This window comes from Camelus ferus, chromosome 10, assembly GCF_009834535.1.
Source record: "Camelus ferus isolate YT-003-E chromosome 10, BCGSAC_Cfer_1.0, whole genome shotgun sequence".
Taxonomy (NCBI): Eukaryota; Metazoa; Chordata; class Mammalia; order Artiodactyla; family Camelidae; genus Camelus; species Camelus ferus.
This window is the reverse complement of record NC_045705.1, coordinates 62914615-62930150: the sequence shown is the minus strand read 5'-3', so window position 1 is coordinate 62930150 and position 15536 is coordinate 62914615. Positions and strand designations below refer to the sequence as shown.

General features: G+C 56.2%; 1 protein-coding gene across 2 annotated transcripts; it reads right to left on the bottom strand.

Moving 5' to 3' along the window:
- Positions 1 to 5604: 5604 nt before the first annotated feature.
- On the bottom strand, positions 5605 to 14325 carry PPP1R32 (protein phosphatase 1 regulatory subunit 32). Of its 2 annotated transcripts, XM_032490470.1 has the most exons (14): positions 14254 to 14325; positions 13565 to 13700; positions 12974 to 13091; positions 12519 to 12672; positions 11454 to 11582; positions 10747 to 10810; positions 10205 to 10317; positions 9672 to 9731; positions 9468 to 9554; positions 9038 to 9151; positions 8858 to 8952; positions 6516 to 6680; positions 5911 to 6002; positions 5606 to 5707 (listed from the first exon to the last, which is right to left on the bottom strand). In XM_032490470.1, the coding sequence occupies exons 2-13, from the start codon at positions 13671 to 13673 to the stop codon at positions 5924 to 5926; spliced, it is 1287 nt and encodes a 428-aa protein (XP_032346361.1). In that variant the 5' UTR covers positions 13674 to 13700; positions 14254 to 14325; the 3' UTR covers positions 5606 to 5707; positions 5911 to 5923. The 2 variants fall into 2 exon arrangements, with proteins under 2 accessions (XP_006173241.1, XP_032346361.1); XM_006173179.2 differs by lacking the exon at positions 14254 to 14325 and having other exon boundaries at positions 5605 to 5707; positions 13565 to 13914.
- Between the last annotated feature and the right edge of the window lie 1211 nt (positions 14326 to 15536).

Genomic DNA, 15536 nt, shown 5'->3' with positions numbered 1-15536 from the left:
AACCCACATGTACTACTGTGGAAGCTGAAAATTCTGGGAAGTCCCAGCTTCCCTTGTAAATTGGATGCAGGCATGTGACCTAGGAGCCGCCCGTCAGAAGCACCCACCACAGATTTTGAATCAGAAATGAGAGATGTGGACCAGAAGGGACTGTGCAGAATCCCTTCTGAGGAGGGGTGGGACAGTGGCAGCAGGAGGAGAAACGTCCAGTGCCCCGCATTGGGGGTGGCATGTGCTCTCCCATGGGTCCAGGCTCGTGGGGCAATTTTGGTTGCAGTTCTTAGCTTTGTGGCCTCTAAGCTTTGCTCTCGGGTCCACCTGAAGATTCTGTAAGCTCCAAAATCCTTTTAATAAATTCCTTTTCTGCTTAAATGAGCTGAAATTAGTTTCTGCTGCTTGCAAAGAGCTCTGTAATCTCACACAGTCAGAGCCCTAAAGGAGTCATGTGATCACAGTGGAGGGACCACTGCCTCATGTCCCCAGAGCCTTCACTGTCATACCCAGGAGTGTCACACTCAGAGTGCCAGATGCCTCATATATGCTCAGGAATAAGTTTGCCCATGTTCTCCAATGCCAGCCTCCTGCCCCTGGTGCCAGAGCCCACCAGGAAAATGTGAATCTGCCATGAGGCTGTCCTACCAAAGGGACACGAAGAGACCACAGGGACCACACCTTGTCGCTGGGCCCAGAGCCTCCTAAAGTCTTTCCTGAGCCCAGCTCCTTCAGGATCTTGCCCAGCCTTTCTCTAAGGATGCCTCTCTTAGATGCCTTTCTGATCTGTCTCTCCCTCGGGACCTCTGAAGACAGACAAACACACACACTCACACTTACACAGCAAATGAAAACAAAGCACCATACTTCTCTCTGGCTGCAAATGTGATACCTGGCTCTCTAGGGAGCTTCCAGGGCCCCACTTGAGACCCCTCAGTGTGGTGATATTTTGGTAAATGCCTTGTGTTCCTAGCAGGGACCCAAGCGTTCACTCACTAAGCCGTGAGCCTGTGGGAACTTGCTGCACCTCTCTGGCTCAGGCTGACCTGGTTTTCCCAAAGCTCCTTTCTGGGGTGAAGTTTTATGACTCAAAGAACTTCCCTGGCAAACCCTGTCTATAGCAGCATCTGAGAAGCCAGGAGTGTCAGGACGCCTGGGAGACCCCAAGAGGCCCTCCTCTGACCTTGAACAGAGGCCCTAGGTGTGGGTTTCCTGGGCCTGATCCCTCCTGTCTTTGCAAATGTTGCCATTTGGGGAACAATTCCGTGGGAATGGATATCCCTCCAGATGATCAGAGAGGAAACTGGGGTTGGGATTCTGACTTTCAGACCTTCCATCTGTCTGTGTGTAGTAGACCCACCTTCCGGCAGCCTCCACACGCAGGGTTTTTTGCCACCCACGCCACTCTCCCGGGGCCTCCAGTTCCCACGGACTTTTCCCAGCTGGCCAGCTGTCAGTCCCATGAGCTGGTGACTCTGCGGGTCATCACGTGACCCGGACCAGATGGTGCCCGTCTACATCAGTTGCCACAGTACTGTGACGGGCAGCAGCCCCACACAGGTCTGCGTGCGTCAGAAGTGGGGCCCAATGGTACGGCATCCCGCATCTGCCCCGATCTTGCCATCCCGTCAGCCCCCTGGGCTCCACACCCCCACACCAGCGCCATCAGCGCAGCACCCACCTGCATCCTCAAACATCCACCGGAGGGGGGTCCCTCTGCATTCTCGCTGAAATGATGAAGTCCCAGGGAATATTCCCGGCACCCGGCAGGCTGTGGGGGCTTAATAAAGATTAATCACCATTGTACACCTCAGAACTGTTTCTAAAATATCTGTGGGGAGGGGCAGGAAGCTTTTGGGAGCAGCTTCAATAGGTACTCACTGCCAAGAGAGACTCTGAACACCGAAGCCTGCTTACAGGGGAAGGGAGGGGCAGGCAGCTTCCAGGAAGCCCGGGCAGAATTGGCCTCAGAGACAGGGCCCCCTCCAGGGGTAGCCGAGGCCTCCAAGTAAGGATGTACAGGTGTTCCCCAAAGGACACCCAGACTCTCCCAGATGAGTGGAGGCCTGCTCCCAGAGAAGGGTCCTCAGGGGCCTGTCCAGGGCCAAGCGGGAGGAGACAAAGACCAGACCGCGTGACAATTTCAAGTCCCCACTCCTACCTGGGACTCGAGTTTCCTCCCCTCCAGCATCAATGCAGCTACTACTCAGGTGCCGAGTGCTTTACACACGTCCTCTCACTTAGTCCGCAGGCTGGGCACTGCTGTAGCTCAGACGGTCAGCTGGGGGCAGGAGGCAGCCTCGGAATGTGAGGAGCTGGGCTTTGGACCCAGGCAGTCTGACTGCAGAGCTCAGGCCTGGACGGCTACCCTCTGTGGACAGCCTGGGCCCGGGCGAGCGAAGGGTGCCGGACTGATGCTGGCCTGGGCCAGGTTGAAAGCTGAAGTCCCAGAGGGGTGAGGGGATGGGCCCCTGAAAGTGAAGCCAGTTCCCACACTCACCTGACAGCACAGAGGAGAGTGACCTGGCGAAGGCCAGTCCCTCCCACGGGGTTTCACTAACATAAGCAGCCACAGGGTTGTGGGGGGAAGGGGCCACCCCCTGCCCTGGGGATGTACAGAGGATTGCTTGGCACTAACCCTGCCCTGGTCCCGGGTCTTGCCGGGGGATCAAGGTTGGAATGTGGGATCCTCAGGTCACTGCAGGGGAGCATTGTTGGGGTTGGTGAGAGGTTGGACCAGAGGGGAGAGCCACAGGGCATGTGTAGAGAGAAGGTGGGACCTGGAAGGCAAAGCCCAGTGGTCCCAGGGGCCAGGGCCACGGCCACAGCAGCCAAGCAAGGGGGCAGGGCCACAACAGGTCTCAGCTGCTGGGCCACACAGATGCAGGGAGCCTGGGCCACTGACATCCTGACTTCAGGGGGGGTCACACCCAGAACCCACATCTGGCAGGCAGAGTTCATTGTTCATTCATTCATTCATTCATTCCATGATTTAGTATTTACTGAGCACCTGCAAGAGTGCCAGGCACTGTCCTGGGCTTTAAAGTTTCAGTGTGAACAAGACAGACGCGGTCTGCTCCCTTTTTGAGCCTCATAGAGGATGAAGGAGACAGAGAAGGGCTCCATAGCACGGCCATCAAGGCCCCTGCCCAACCCACATTCCCCACAGGGATGCCTGCCTCTCAGCATCCCTTGCTCTCCGCCCCACTGGCCAAGCCTCGGGCTGGCCCCTCCACTGGGTCCTTGCCCCCAGCATTGCCTACTTCAGTGCCCACCACTGGCCACTCTGCCCTTTTAATTCAAGGTTCCCTCCTCCAGGGGGCCTGCCCTGAGTGACTTGATGGGGAGGGCAAAGGTCAGGAAGCTGGTGATGACTTGGAGTTGAGTCACGCCCCCACCAGCCTACTGCCACTCTGAGTTCCTGCCTCACCCCTTATCAGCAGGCCCCCATCCACAATCCTTATTGGCTGTGTGAGCTGAGGCGAGTGGCTCTACCTCTCTGTCTGCCTCCTCATCCAGAAATGGGGAAATTCATGTCCTACACCAGGCAGGGGCTCTAGAATCACATAAGTTTGACCTGGGCCCCTGCTGGACCCCCTTCCTGCCACCCCACGCCCTGAGCCATCCCCTCCTCACACAATCCCTCGGGCTGGGGCCCAGGACCCAAACAGGGGGGCCAGGTTGGGCTGCCTGGACAGAAGCTGCAGGGGGAGAAGGCAGAGGCTAAGGGGAGCCCAGGGGTGGGGGCCACAGCTCCAGCTCAGGAAGTATCATGGGGTGGCCTCAGGTCACGTGGCCTGGGTGCAGAACGGTGGGAGGGGGAGGCGATGGGGAGAGGGTGTAACTCAGCTCCAGTGTCCCTGACGTGACACTGTATCCCTGTTGGGCCAGTAGAGGTCAGATGAGCAGGAAACACGAGCTGTAACAGGACGCTGGTGGGGAAGGACGCGCAGAGGTGAAACGCGGTGAGGAGGGGTGTGTGTGTGTGTGTCTGTCTATCCTGGAATTCTCTGCACTCAGCTTTGTGTGCCCGCACGTTTGTGTCTATGATGTATCTGCAGGTCTGCCTGTATGTGTGTGTGTGTCTGCATGTACAAGCGTCTTAGGTGCTTATATGAAGATGTGTGTTTGTGTACATGCTTGCTGCATGCTTCCACATGTTTCTGTGTGCAGTTACGTTAGTGAGTCTGTGTGTACTTGTCTGTTGGCATTTATCGGTCTGCATGTAGTTGTATGTGCATGTTGTCAGGGGTATGTGTGCATCTCTACTTGTGTTTGTGTGTGCTTTTGAGTGTGTCTGTGTGCATGTGTGTGAGACTCTAGGCAGGAGGGGCTGGTTGATCCCCAACCCTCTCCCCCACCTCACTATGGCCAGACCACTGTTGGAGCCCAGCCCTGTTGGAAAGTCTCTGGTTTGATGATTCACCCTTAAAGTTGGGGACCATGGACCAGGAGGCCCCACCCGCAGTCTGTGGGGCTGTCACTGGGTCCTGAGTGTGGCTGGGTTTGTCATCAAGATACTCCGTGTCCCCTCTTCCCCTCCTCCAGGGCTGGAGCCAGCTGGAGCCACCCACATCCCACATGGAGCCCCAGCCAGGCCATGGACAGCCCCCAGGCCAGCTGCTCGAGACTGCTGGGTACAGCCAGGCCCTGGGGCCAACAGAGCTGTTCCACAGACTCCCACTAAAAGGCAGGGGTGGAGGTGGAGGGTGGGGGACCAGCTGTTGAACCACTGAGTCTGCTCCTGTGCCTGCAGGCTGGGCTGCAAGGCGCACACGATAAGCTTAGCCCGGGGCGGCTGTTGCCTTCTGTCCCAACTAACTTTGAGCAGCTCATGTACCCCTTCTGGTTCCAGGTTCCTCATTTATAAAATAAGGGGCTGGTGCTAGCAGAGCCACGGCATATAGTTGTACAGTTGTGCACTGCACAAAAGCACCCCGGGGGGAGGCGATAGAAGGCTCTGAAAGGTGGCCTGGATCCTGCCTCACAGGCTGAGGGCCCTGGCCTCAGGCTGCAGCACCTGGAGGAAAGGAGGCTTTCTTCTTCCCATAAGAATTTTGCTCTTTATGTCCTGCGCCCACTTGGGGCGTCTGCCTAGGGGATGCCTTGTTCTAATTCTCACAAAGGCACTGAGGCACCAGCCTTTGGGATCAGCCTCCGCCCTTCCCAGTGTCAGTTTTCAGGGATCCATCCACTGTGGACCCTCCTCCATCTGTTTCTGGAGAGAGATCTCTTCCTGCCCCTCTGTCCTCCCTTCTCCTTTAAACCATCCAAGGCGGGAACCCAGAAGGGCCCCGGCAGTCCTGCTCTGATCCCTCGCCCCACGTTATAGACCAGGTATCTGAGGCCTCTCAACCCACTTCGTGCCCACCTCTGCCCCCCGCCACTCTGGCTCACCTGCCCCTCCCTGGGGCATCCTCCCTTCTGCCCTTGACCAAGCACTTAGCATAGGCCCTAGGAGACCCCTTCACAGGAGAGAAAACTGAGTCTCGAGAGCGAAGCACCTGGTCTGTAGCCTCATGGTGAGTCCAACCAGGCCTTCCTGACTCCAAATCTGGCCCCAGCCTCACCCCTCCCTTCCCAGCCACCTCTGACAGCACTGACACACTGCTCTGCTTCACTGCTCTTTATTTCATTAAGAAAGTTGCCGAGGAGGCCCCGGGGGATTGTGGGACTAGGGACAGTAGCCGGCTCCTGTCCCCTGGGGTCGGCAAACCTGTGGGAACAGAGATGAGGCCTGAGAGGCTCCAGGTGGTCTGTGGTGCTCCTGAGATGCCTCAGATCTCCCACCCCCTCCATTCTGGGGCTGGGGTCCCTGGGCAAGGCTGGCTTGACCCAGGGCTTAGGATGTGGGGCTGGCCCACAGTGGACACCCCTGTATAGGGAGCAGCTGTGGGTGTGGGTCCCCTAGCCCCTTACCCCGGCCTCAGGCTCAGTTGGGCGCAGTGAAGCGGCTGCCGTGGCTGCTGTGAGGCGCGGCTCGGTAGAAGGGGTCAGCCGAGATCAGGGTTCTGCAAGGAGGAAGGGGTGCAGGAGAAGGAGGGATGGGGACCCAGAGCCCGGACCTTCTCTTCTGCCTGCCCCTCCTCTCAGGGCCAGCGCTCAGCTGAGGCAGCCAAGCCACAAACGGTCTTTGCCTGCCAACTCTGGGCCATTGTTGGTATAAATGTAATTTGGGAGGGATTAAATTGAGCAGAAAGGAGTCAGAACCACAGTCATTCAGATTTGTCCCCCACACTCCCACCCCACCCCACGTGGCCTGGCAGGGAGCAGGCTGGTGCTGGTCTCAGGGAAGGTTCACCAAACTCCGGGGAAAAACAAGGGTGGGGGGAGGGGAAGGGGAGCAGCCGTGCAGAAGGAGGGGTCACTGGGGAGAGGAGGCAGGAGGCCCTTTGGGCAGGGAGGCAGTGAACAAACCAGAGAGAGGAAATGAGCCTCTCAGACGTACAGACTGAGGAAGGAAGGAGGAGAGGCTGGGGGAAAGGTCCGGATGCAGCAGAGGACAGTGGAAGGGGGCATGCTACCTGCCCACGTGGGGGTGCAGGCGCCGCAGGCTCTCTGCAGGGCTGGGGGCGGCCTCCGTGCGGGTGACCGGCTGGTTGAGGGCATAGCCTCCGGGCTTCTGGGGCTGGATGCCACCTCGAGTCCAGCCTTCCCGGTCGAGACCCTTGGGGATGTTCTCGAAGTATCTGAGGCACAGGAAGTGTTGTTGGAGATAAGCTGGTCTCTGTCCACCTCTGCAGCCCCTCTGCAGCCCCTCTGCCCTTCTCTGGCAGGAATCTCGGCTCCAGCGGAGCACAGTCAGCCTCAGATCCTCCAGCCTCCTGGCCTTTGCCCACCCTGTTCCCTCTGCCGGGCACTCCTGGAGGCCCGTCCACCTGGCAAACTGTCACTCACTCACCTCTCACTCTGGAAGCCTACCCTCCCTCTGCCCCTGAGCCGCCCCCAATGCTGAGACAGTGCTTTGGAGTGTAATGGACTTTTAAGAGATGCCTCCCTCCCTGGCCTGGGAAAACCTCAGTGGGTGAGAGAGGATGGGAAGGGTGGGGGGAACCTGTCTCACCCATTTCTCTCTAGGCATTCAACTTTTCTTCCATTTTGAAAAAATTTTTTCATCCTCTATAGATTCTTTGTGTGTGTGTGAGGACGGTAGTTAGATTTGTTCATTTGTTTATTTTTTAATGGAGATTGAACCCAGGACCTCATACAGGCTAAGCATGTACTCAAACACTGAGCTACAACCTCCTCTCTAGATTCTTTTTTTTAAATTGAAGTATAGTCCATTTACAATGTTTTGTTAATTTCTGGTGTACAGCCTAGTGATTCATTTACACATGTATCTATTTTTTTTCATATTCTTTTTCATTATAGGCCATTAAAAGGTATTGAATATAGTTCCCTGTGCTCTACAGTAGGACCTTGTTGTTTATCTCTTTTATATATAGTAGTTAGTATCTACAAGTCCCGAACTCATTTATCCCTCCCCACCCGCTTTCCCCCCTGGTAACCGTAGTTTGTTTTCTTATGCCTGTGAGTCTGTCTCCGTTTTGTAAATAAGTTCATTTACTGGGCCAGTTTCTGAAGGTGCCAAGATGAGTAAGATGTGGGCCCAGCCCTTACAAAGAGGGGTGCAGAGAGATAAATGAGAAAATCAGTGATTACAACCCATGGGGCTCTGGGTGCCGTCAGGAAGGGGCAGTGTGCCTGATGCCTGTGAGAGCTCAGGAAACAGACAGGGGGGTTGGGGGGAGGACCCAGCAGAGATGGCTGGGCCTAGGGGTGTGCTGGATCCAGAGCAGTAGGAGGAGGGCATTTGCCTAGGGAGGGGCAGGGACACGGTTGACACCCCCACAACTGCCCAGAGTGAGGCTCTGCCCTACCCGCCTTGTCCTTGGGAACTAGAGCAGCCACATGCTTCACGGATTTGCTGAGAGACTCAGGCACCACTTCTGCCCTCTGATCCTCAGGGTCCCCATCCAAAAGAGGGGGTGTTTAGCTTCAAAGATGTGGGAGCAGAGAGAGCACCTTGGGAGATGGAGGACCCAGTGGGGCAGTGTGAACATGGATGACACAGGCTGACACACAGATGGCAGATACATGAGGGGAGGCTTTTGCCTAAGAATTAAACCTCCTTTATCCCACTCCTGTAATGCCCTGCCCACCCAGGCCTGGCCCGGGTAGCCTCCCCCATGACTTTTGGGCCACATCCTCCTGGAAGCGCTTCATGATGCTCAGGACACTCACTCCTTGTCCAGGGCTCCCACAGCACAGAGCTTACCTTCTGAGGGTACATGGAGCCCACCTGTCATGGACTGGATGTAGTATCTTAGCAGATGCTCTGTTGCTCCAGCCAGACCCCGTCATATCTCCTAATTCCTCCCCTGCCCACCAATGGTCTGCACTGAATCTCTAGGAAGGCTACCCTTGGGTTGCTGGAGGCTGCTTTGCCTGAGCAAGTAGGTACCTGGGATTTAAGATGGCCCCTGGGGACAGCCCTTAACCAAGGACTGATGGGCGCCGTGTATGACTACTGTCCCGCTCTCTCGCTCCTTGGCTGGGACCATTCTGAGTTGTGTGTTTTGCACAGTTTTCTAGAGTCCCCCCAGGGGATACCTGGGTTAATAACACACTGGCGTTGGCTACCATCCCTTCCCTATCCCTCTTGCCCCCTCCCCGAGACCCTCAATAAAGGGCTTGCACCCAACTCCTTGGCTCAGGGTCTGCTTCTGGGAGAACCCACTTTGACCTTGTGTTGGTCTTCTTCCCTCACAACCATGAGCTTATTACTTTTCCTCGTCTCAGTCTCCCTGTCTGTAAAATGGATTCGTGCGCACAGCTCCAGACGTGGGGAGGGAATGGGGCTCACCCTTGATTGTAGGTGGTCAGGTAGCGATTATCCAGGTCAGGGTCGTAAGGGCTCCGGACATAGCTCGGGTTGTTAAGGCTGAAGCCTGTGGGCTCCTGCATAAGCGGCACAGAGAGGGGACTTGTCAGGTCAGGAGCGGGTGGGAAGTTGGGGGTGTGGGCTGGGTACCCCAGGCCTCACCTTTTTCCCCACGGTCTCCCGGCCAAGCAGGGCAACATTTGTCTGTTGCACCCGCTGAGGGGGCTGGAATTGCCAGTGGCTCATGCTGCAGGGTTCTGGGCCAGGAGTGGGCACCTGCAGGGACAGAGCCACAAGAAGGGTGACTGGGTGGCCAGGGTTGAGGCAGCAGGATGGAGGGAGGGCAGGCAGAGTCACACAAAGCCCCAACCACTCCAGCCCCAGGACTGCAGGTCACTGTTTTGAACAAGCCCCTCACTCTCCAGCCCCTAGGCTTTTCCCCCTCCACCCACGAGTTCTTCCTCCAAATCTCCAAATATCCTGATTCTCTCCATCCCGCAGTGCCTAGATCCATGCCACCGGGTCTGAGAAACCTCCCCGTCTCCTCCCCGTGGTGCTCCCTTCTCTGAGGGAGCTCCCCAAGGCCACTCACTCTGGGGTTCAGGATCCTCTCATTCACTCGGCTGAAGCCCGTCTCCCGCTCGGAGCCTCTGGCCAGCACAGGCAGGAACTCATCCCCCTAAGGCAGCAAAGCAGCCCCTGGCACCAGAGCATCACTGCCCCTTGCAGCATCCCACCTGCCCCGCAGGAGGCGCTCAGCTGTGGGACAGACCTGCCCAAGCCGGGCTCAGCTTACATGAGGGTGGGTTATGGGGAGAAAGTCCGACCTGGTGACACTCCGGCTGGGCAGGAGGACCTGGAAAGGGGCCACAGAGGAGCACCAGGTTGGCTGAGGCAGCTGCTCCTTTGTCCTGAGCAAAGAAGAAGGCTCAGCACAAACAGGTATAACTGGAGTAACTGAGGAAAGGGGAGAGTTTGGGAAAAAGGGAGGGGAGGGAATATGCTGAATGGGCACCAGCAGGCCCAGCCTCTTGTCTCAACTCTGAGTGGCCTTGGCTACGCTGCTTTTTCTCTTTGGACCTCAGTCTTCTCATCCATAAAGTGGGAAAATTAAACCGTGGTGGTTTTTGCCCAAGCTCTTTCATCTTGTGTCTGAATGAAGGCTTCTACAGCTCACTCATATACATATATATGTGAGCTATATTTTATATATACACATATAATATAAAATACATATTGTGTGTGTGTGTGTGTGTATTTAAGCTAGAAATTCCCAGACTGGAGGTCTTCAATCACCTTGAGATTCTAGTGGGGCCCAGCCTGACTTACTGGGTCCCCAGGAAGGGCCTGGGAGTTCGGCTGAAAGATGATGGGATTCTTGGTGGACTCTCCAGTGAAGCCAGTCTCCTCCTTGGCGCCGATTGATTTCTTCTGCAAGAGATCTGCGGAAGACAGCCCCCCTGTGCTGGCCCCACCCACGTGGCTGCCAGTGGCCCAGTGTCCCCATAGGTGGGGAGGGAGCCTGCTCCAAGGATCTGGAGGCCTGAGCCACCAGGATCGTGGACCCCAGGGGGACTCCAGCATCTAGGGCAGAGAGGAAGAGAGGAGAGCAGAAGGAAGGGCAGGGGCCGGCAGGCTCAAGCAGCCCTTCGAAGTGAGCAAGTTGTCCTTTGGGGGTCGGCAGGCCTGACACTGAGGTCAGCCCCTGGACAGGGCTTCTCCAAGCTGCCTATTTTTCCTTCTTTCTTTTGCTGGTGTCTTCCTAGTCCTGTGCTAGCTCTAGGGCCCCCTGGCATCTCTCCTAGGAGTCAGGAGTAAGGAGGTATAGTGGGCGGTGGGGGAGGCATGAGCTCAGGCACCTGCCCGCCTACCTGGTTGATTTGACGGCTCCTTGAGATACTTGGAATTATACTCGGAAGTCATGAAGCGCGGGCCCTGAAACACAGAGGGTAGAGCAAGGGGCGTCCAGAGTGGCCAGGCCCCAAAGGCGGCGGGGGTCAGGGTGACTCTTTGGTTATCTGTGCTCTGAGTAGACCTGTGTGTGTGTTCTGAGATGGGAGAGCTGGATGACACCCCCCCAACACACACAAATCTCTGATTGGCGCACCACAACACCACAGATTCCACCATGAGAGCACAGCTCCCCCGTGACAATGAAAAGTAAGTGATATCCCACACTGGACTCCTCGTGATGAGCAACGAGTCCTGGAGCCCCTGGCACCCAGACCAGGAGGGCCCCAAAGAGAGGAGAGAGGCTGATGGGAGGAAATAGGTGCTCACTCCACAGTGCACTGCCAGGGCTCCGAACGCCTGGATGGGCTCAGGAGAGAAGGGAGCTCACGGGTTAAATCCCAAGATAACACAAGGAATTCTGTAAGGACCACTTTGATGCTGTCTTGGAAATACCAAATATCAAATCCTTGGGTCTCCCCAGTTTTTTGGGGGTGCCCTGAGCCCACATTTAGCCAGCAGCTTGGATAAGGTGAGTCAGTGCAGAACCTGTCTTGAGGAGAGAGGAGAAGGGGGTGCTCTGGCCCCTCTGCCCAATCCAAGACCCTCATCCCAGTCACCCACTCACGTGTCGGGAGTTTTCCCACTCCAGTGAGCCCTTGTTCTGCTGCTGGTGGAGCAGGGGCACGTCCTTGGGCTCCGCCCCGGTGATGGCTTGGGGCCCATAGTCCTGGGTGTCAAAATGGACCTTCCTGACCTGGGAGGAGGGAGCAGCCAATTACCCTGCAGGTGAGGGGATGGCAGTAACTTCCTGACTCTGATTCTGTCCCGGCTGGGCCATGTCCCCTTCCAGAGCCCTGCAGCTTTCCCATCTCACTCCGGGTAAGATCTCACATTCTGACAGCAGCCCACGAGGACATCGGCTTCTCACTCCACTCCAGCCACCTGCCCCCTTGTTCTCACCTCAGGGCCTTTGCACTTGCTGCCCACACTGCTCGGAACAGTCTTCCCTCACAGCTGCATCAAGAGGAACACTGACCTCCCTCAAGTGTTTATCTAATGTCTGCATAGCAAGCTCTTTTCTAACTCCCCTGACTTGCAGGTGCTTCACTCCCTGCCCCTTCTTTGTTACATTTTTTCCTAGCACTTATCATCTTCAAACACAGAAGAGATGTTTAGAACATATTGATTGGATGAGTGAATGAATGAATGACAGTATCCATTCTGGTGGTGGTGAGGATGATAAGGATGATGGTTGTGCAATGATAGAAACAAAGAAGTTGGGGAGGATAATGACAAAAGTGAATGTGACAGTGGCATAGAGGATGGTGATGTGGGCTTGGAAATGTGGATGGGATGGTGGAGACAGTGGGGGTGGGGATGGGGATGGGGTTGGGATGGGGAGGGAACAGGACTGGAGATGGGGATGGTAGAGGTGATGATGGTGGTAGGAATGGGGATGGAAATGGAGGGGGAAGTGATGATGGAGACGGGAATGAGGACAAAGGTGGTAAAGGTAAGTGGACTTCCAGCCCACAGTGTGGTTCCTCCGTGCCCAGTCATCTCAGCCTTGACCAAGTCTTGGCAGTGCAGCCCCACCTGTTGAAGGGATCCCCACCCTATCCACCCTCCAGCTTTTCCTCCACCTGAGTCTATGGCTCCCCCTCTCTCCTGGCGCTGGCCCAGCTCTGACCTCCTTGGTAGGGGTGGCCGCACTGGGCTTCTCCCGAGAGTAGCCAGAGTTGGTCTGGTGCAGGTTCCAGGGCAGAGGGTATTTGCCATCAGGCACCTCCAGGGGACGGTAGTTCTGACTGGTCTCTGTCTGGAACTTATTGTCGACTTGTTCCCTGAGGGTGAGGCAGGAGCTATTACCACCAGGACCACCTGTCTCTGTCATCTGGAGGCTGCAAAGCTTATCTCCAGAAGCTTCCCACCTCCCTCAAACTTCCACAGCTGCCTCAGGAGTCTGCTTGCCTTTGGGCCCCAGGCTGGGCGCCAGGCCCTGAGTCCCCCAGCACCCCAGACCTAGGCCAGGCAATGCTCAGGGTCCCTGTGCGTGGAGCCTGGAGTTGGTCTGATGAGCTCCTTTGGCCCTGAGGGCTAAGGCCCGGCCGGGCAGGGGGTGAGGAGGCATTGGACAGACCATACCCCGTGGCCGGGTTGTCCAGGGCATCGAGATTGGCTTGGTATGAGACCATGGGCCGGTAATTTGATCTGTAGCCTGTGCCTTTGTGAGTGCCCATGCAGGGCTTGAAATCCTCCCGACCTGCCAGAGGGGAAGCAGGAAGATAGGACCGCAGGTCAGCAGAGGGGGAGAGCAGTGAGTGGGGCTTCTCGGACAGGGCCAGCATCCCCCACCCCCACCCACAACTGCCAGGAGCCCAGGGGTCCCTCTGATGGGGAAGGCACAGAGGCAGGGGCAGTAACAAGCATGAAGGGGGCTGTGAAAGCCTGGCCTTTTGGGATGGGAGAGCAAGAAATGGAGTTGAAGGGACAGGGTCAAAGTCAGGGTGGCAGAATTACACGGACAGATTTGGGGGACAGGGCAGCGGGCCAGGGCAGCGGGCCAGGGCCAGCCTGATGGTACATGTGTGGACACAATCCTTGGGGGGCTTAAGGGACAGATTAGTCATTCTGAGTGTGTGACAGGCCAAAGGGGCTGCTCCTCTCCCAGCGGGAGGGCATCCCCATTCCTACCCTGTGACCTGGGAGTGGCTCCTATAAAAACGGTGCCCTCACCATAGGCTGTGCAGTAGCTGGTGGCGTAGAATTTCAGGGGGTCCGTGCAGCCCCCCGAACTCATCTTCACATAAGGGGAGACCACCCCCAGGGGGAGTTTTCCCATCATGATGCTGTGGGGCAGGGCCCCAGGGGCCTAGGAAGGAAACACAAGGCACCCCTCAGGTCTGGCAGGCCCAAGGGCCCCGAACCATCCCCAGGCCCAGGCGGTGGAGACCACATGGGAGGTGATGGATGCCCACCCAGCGGCCTTTCCCTCTCATCTGTCCTTCTCCACTAACACCCACACCCCAAACTGAAGAAAGGACTAGTAATCGTCAACACTTATGTACCCTGCATGTGTCTCACCTTCCTCACACCTTATCATCACCTTCCTCCCACCTCTCCACCCCCATTTTACAGCTGGGAAACTGAAGTTCCAAGTGATGAATGATTAGTTCACAATAGGTGGGATTCAGACCCAGGGTATCTGACTCCTCAGCCCCTGATCTTAATCCCCACACGCCCTCTTCTGGGGACTGAATGGCCAGACAACCTCCCACCCTGGGAATTCTTGGCCACCCCAGCTTGGAAATTCACCCCCAGCCCCAGGCTCCTTGTCTCTCCCTGTGCTCCCTCACCTTGCCCGCCTCCCTCTAGAAGTTGGTTCGGTTCTCTTGGGGCCCAGTCACAGCTGGCCCCACCCTCACCTGCCCTCCGCAGTGGCTCTGAGGTCAGGCAGGAGGCTGCAGGAGGCAGGAGCTGCTCCAGAGAAGCCTGAGCCCTTGGGGAGGTGGCCAGGCCAGGAGAAACAGTGCGTTGCCTAGCAACGGGTGCCTAGCAACAGCGTCCCCAAGCCTCTGACACCCTTCTAAGGCCAGGGCCCACTAGGGGCTGACCCGGCCAGGGAGGGGAGGCCAGGAGCTGCTCAGGCAAGGTCCTGCCTCCACAGCTCTGGCCCCCATGGTGGTGTCCCTCGACAGAGCCTGGCAAAATTGCTGTCGGAGTGACATGGAATAAAAGATAATCCCGAACAATCACTCCCATTTATTGAGTATCCACTTCTCACCAGACACTTTACATCTTTTATCTCCAGTCTTCTGAGTAGCTCTTCCAGGTAGCTATTATTATCCCTCTATCCACATGGGGAAAATGAGGCTTAGACAAGCAAAGGGACTTGACTGGCTGGAGATCTCACAATCAGAAAATAGCAGAGTTGAGATTCAAATGTAGGTGGGTCCAGATCCCACTCTTAAGCCTGTCAGTAAATTAATGTTTGCTCTGTCCTGCCAGAGCCAAAGCTGTGCCAAGCCCTTTTACACACAGTACTTCACATAATCCCCCAAACCGCCCTGTGAACTGGGTGCTGTTATCATAGCACTAATAAACCACAGCAGTGAAGAGTGTGGTTCAGACCCGATCTGTCCCCTTTGATGGGACACTTATCCTCTTAGCGCCTCTATTTCCTCATCTTCACTGAGGGCTGTCACTGGACTCGCCTCCTAGGGCTGCTGGAAGATTTAATGAGAGTGTGGATTCAGCACCCGGCAGATAGCGGACCCATGTGGGAACAGCCCACAGCCCCTTGCTCCTTCCGTGACGGCCCAGGCCCATTTTGTCTCCTTGGTTCTAAGGCTTGTGAACGTTGACCAATTGGATCTCTGGGGAGGGGGGCTGGGCGGTGGAGGTGGGGAGGAAGAGTCCTGATTTATTGCATTTGTCAATTTCTGTGGTGTAAATACTCCCATCATGGCTGCTTTCAAACTACCAAAGCAATGTTCCTGAGAAGGGAACTGGGAAGATGGGGTCAGGAGCCCACCACTATATGGTATTTCCACCATACAGATACAGTAGATGGAAGAAACCCCAAGGGCATAAATGACAGAAAAATACAGAAATGTAATGAGGAGGTGATGACTTAGAAGTATTTATCACTTCATTTTTAATATAATTTATTAAGTTGTAAGTTTATATAATGGAATTTTTAAACAAT

Coding starts and splice junctions, on each gene's coding strand:
- PPP1R32 (XM_032490470.1), bottom strand. CDS start 13,673: ATGATGGGAAAACTCCCCCTGGGGGTGGTCTCCCCTTATGTGAAGATG. Junction 13,092..13,564: donor CAGCTACTGCACAGCCTATG/GTGAGGGCACCG, acceptor CCCCTCTGGCAG/GTCGGGAGGATTTCAAGCCC. Junction 6,681..8,857: donor CTGACCACCTACAATCAAGG/GTGAGCCCCATT, acceptor CCTGTGCCTCAG/ATACTTCGAGAACATCCCCA.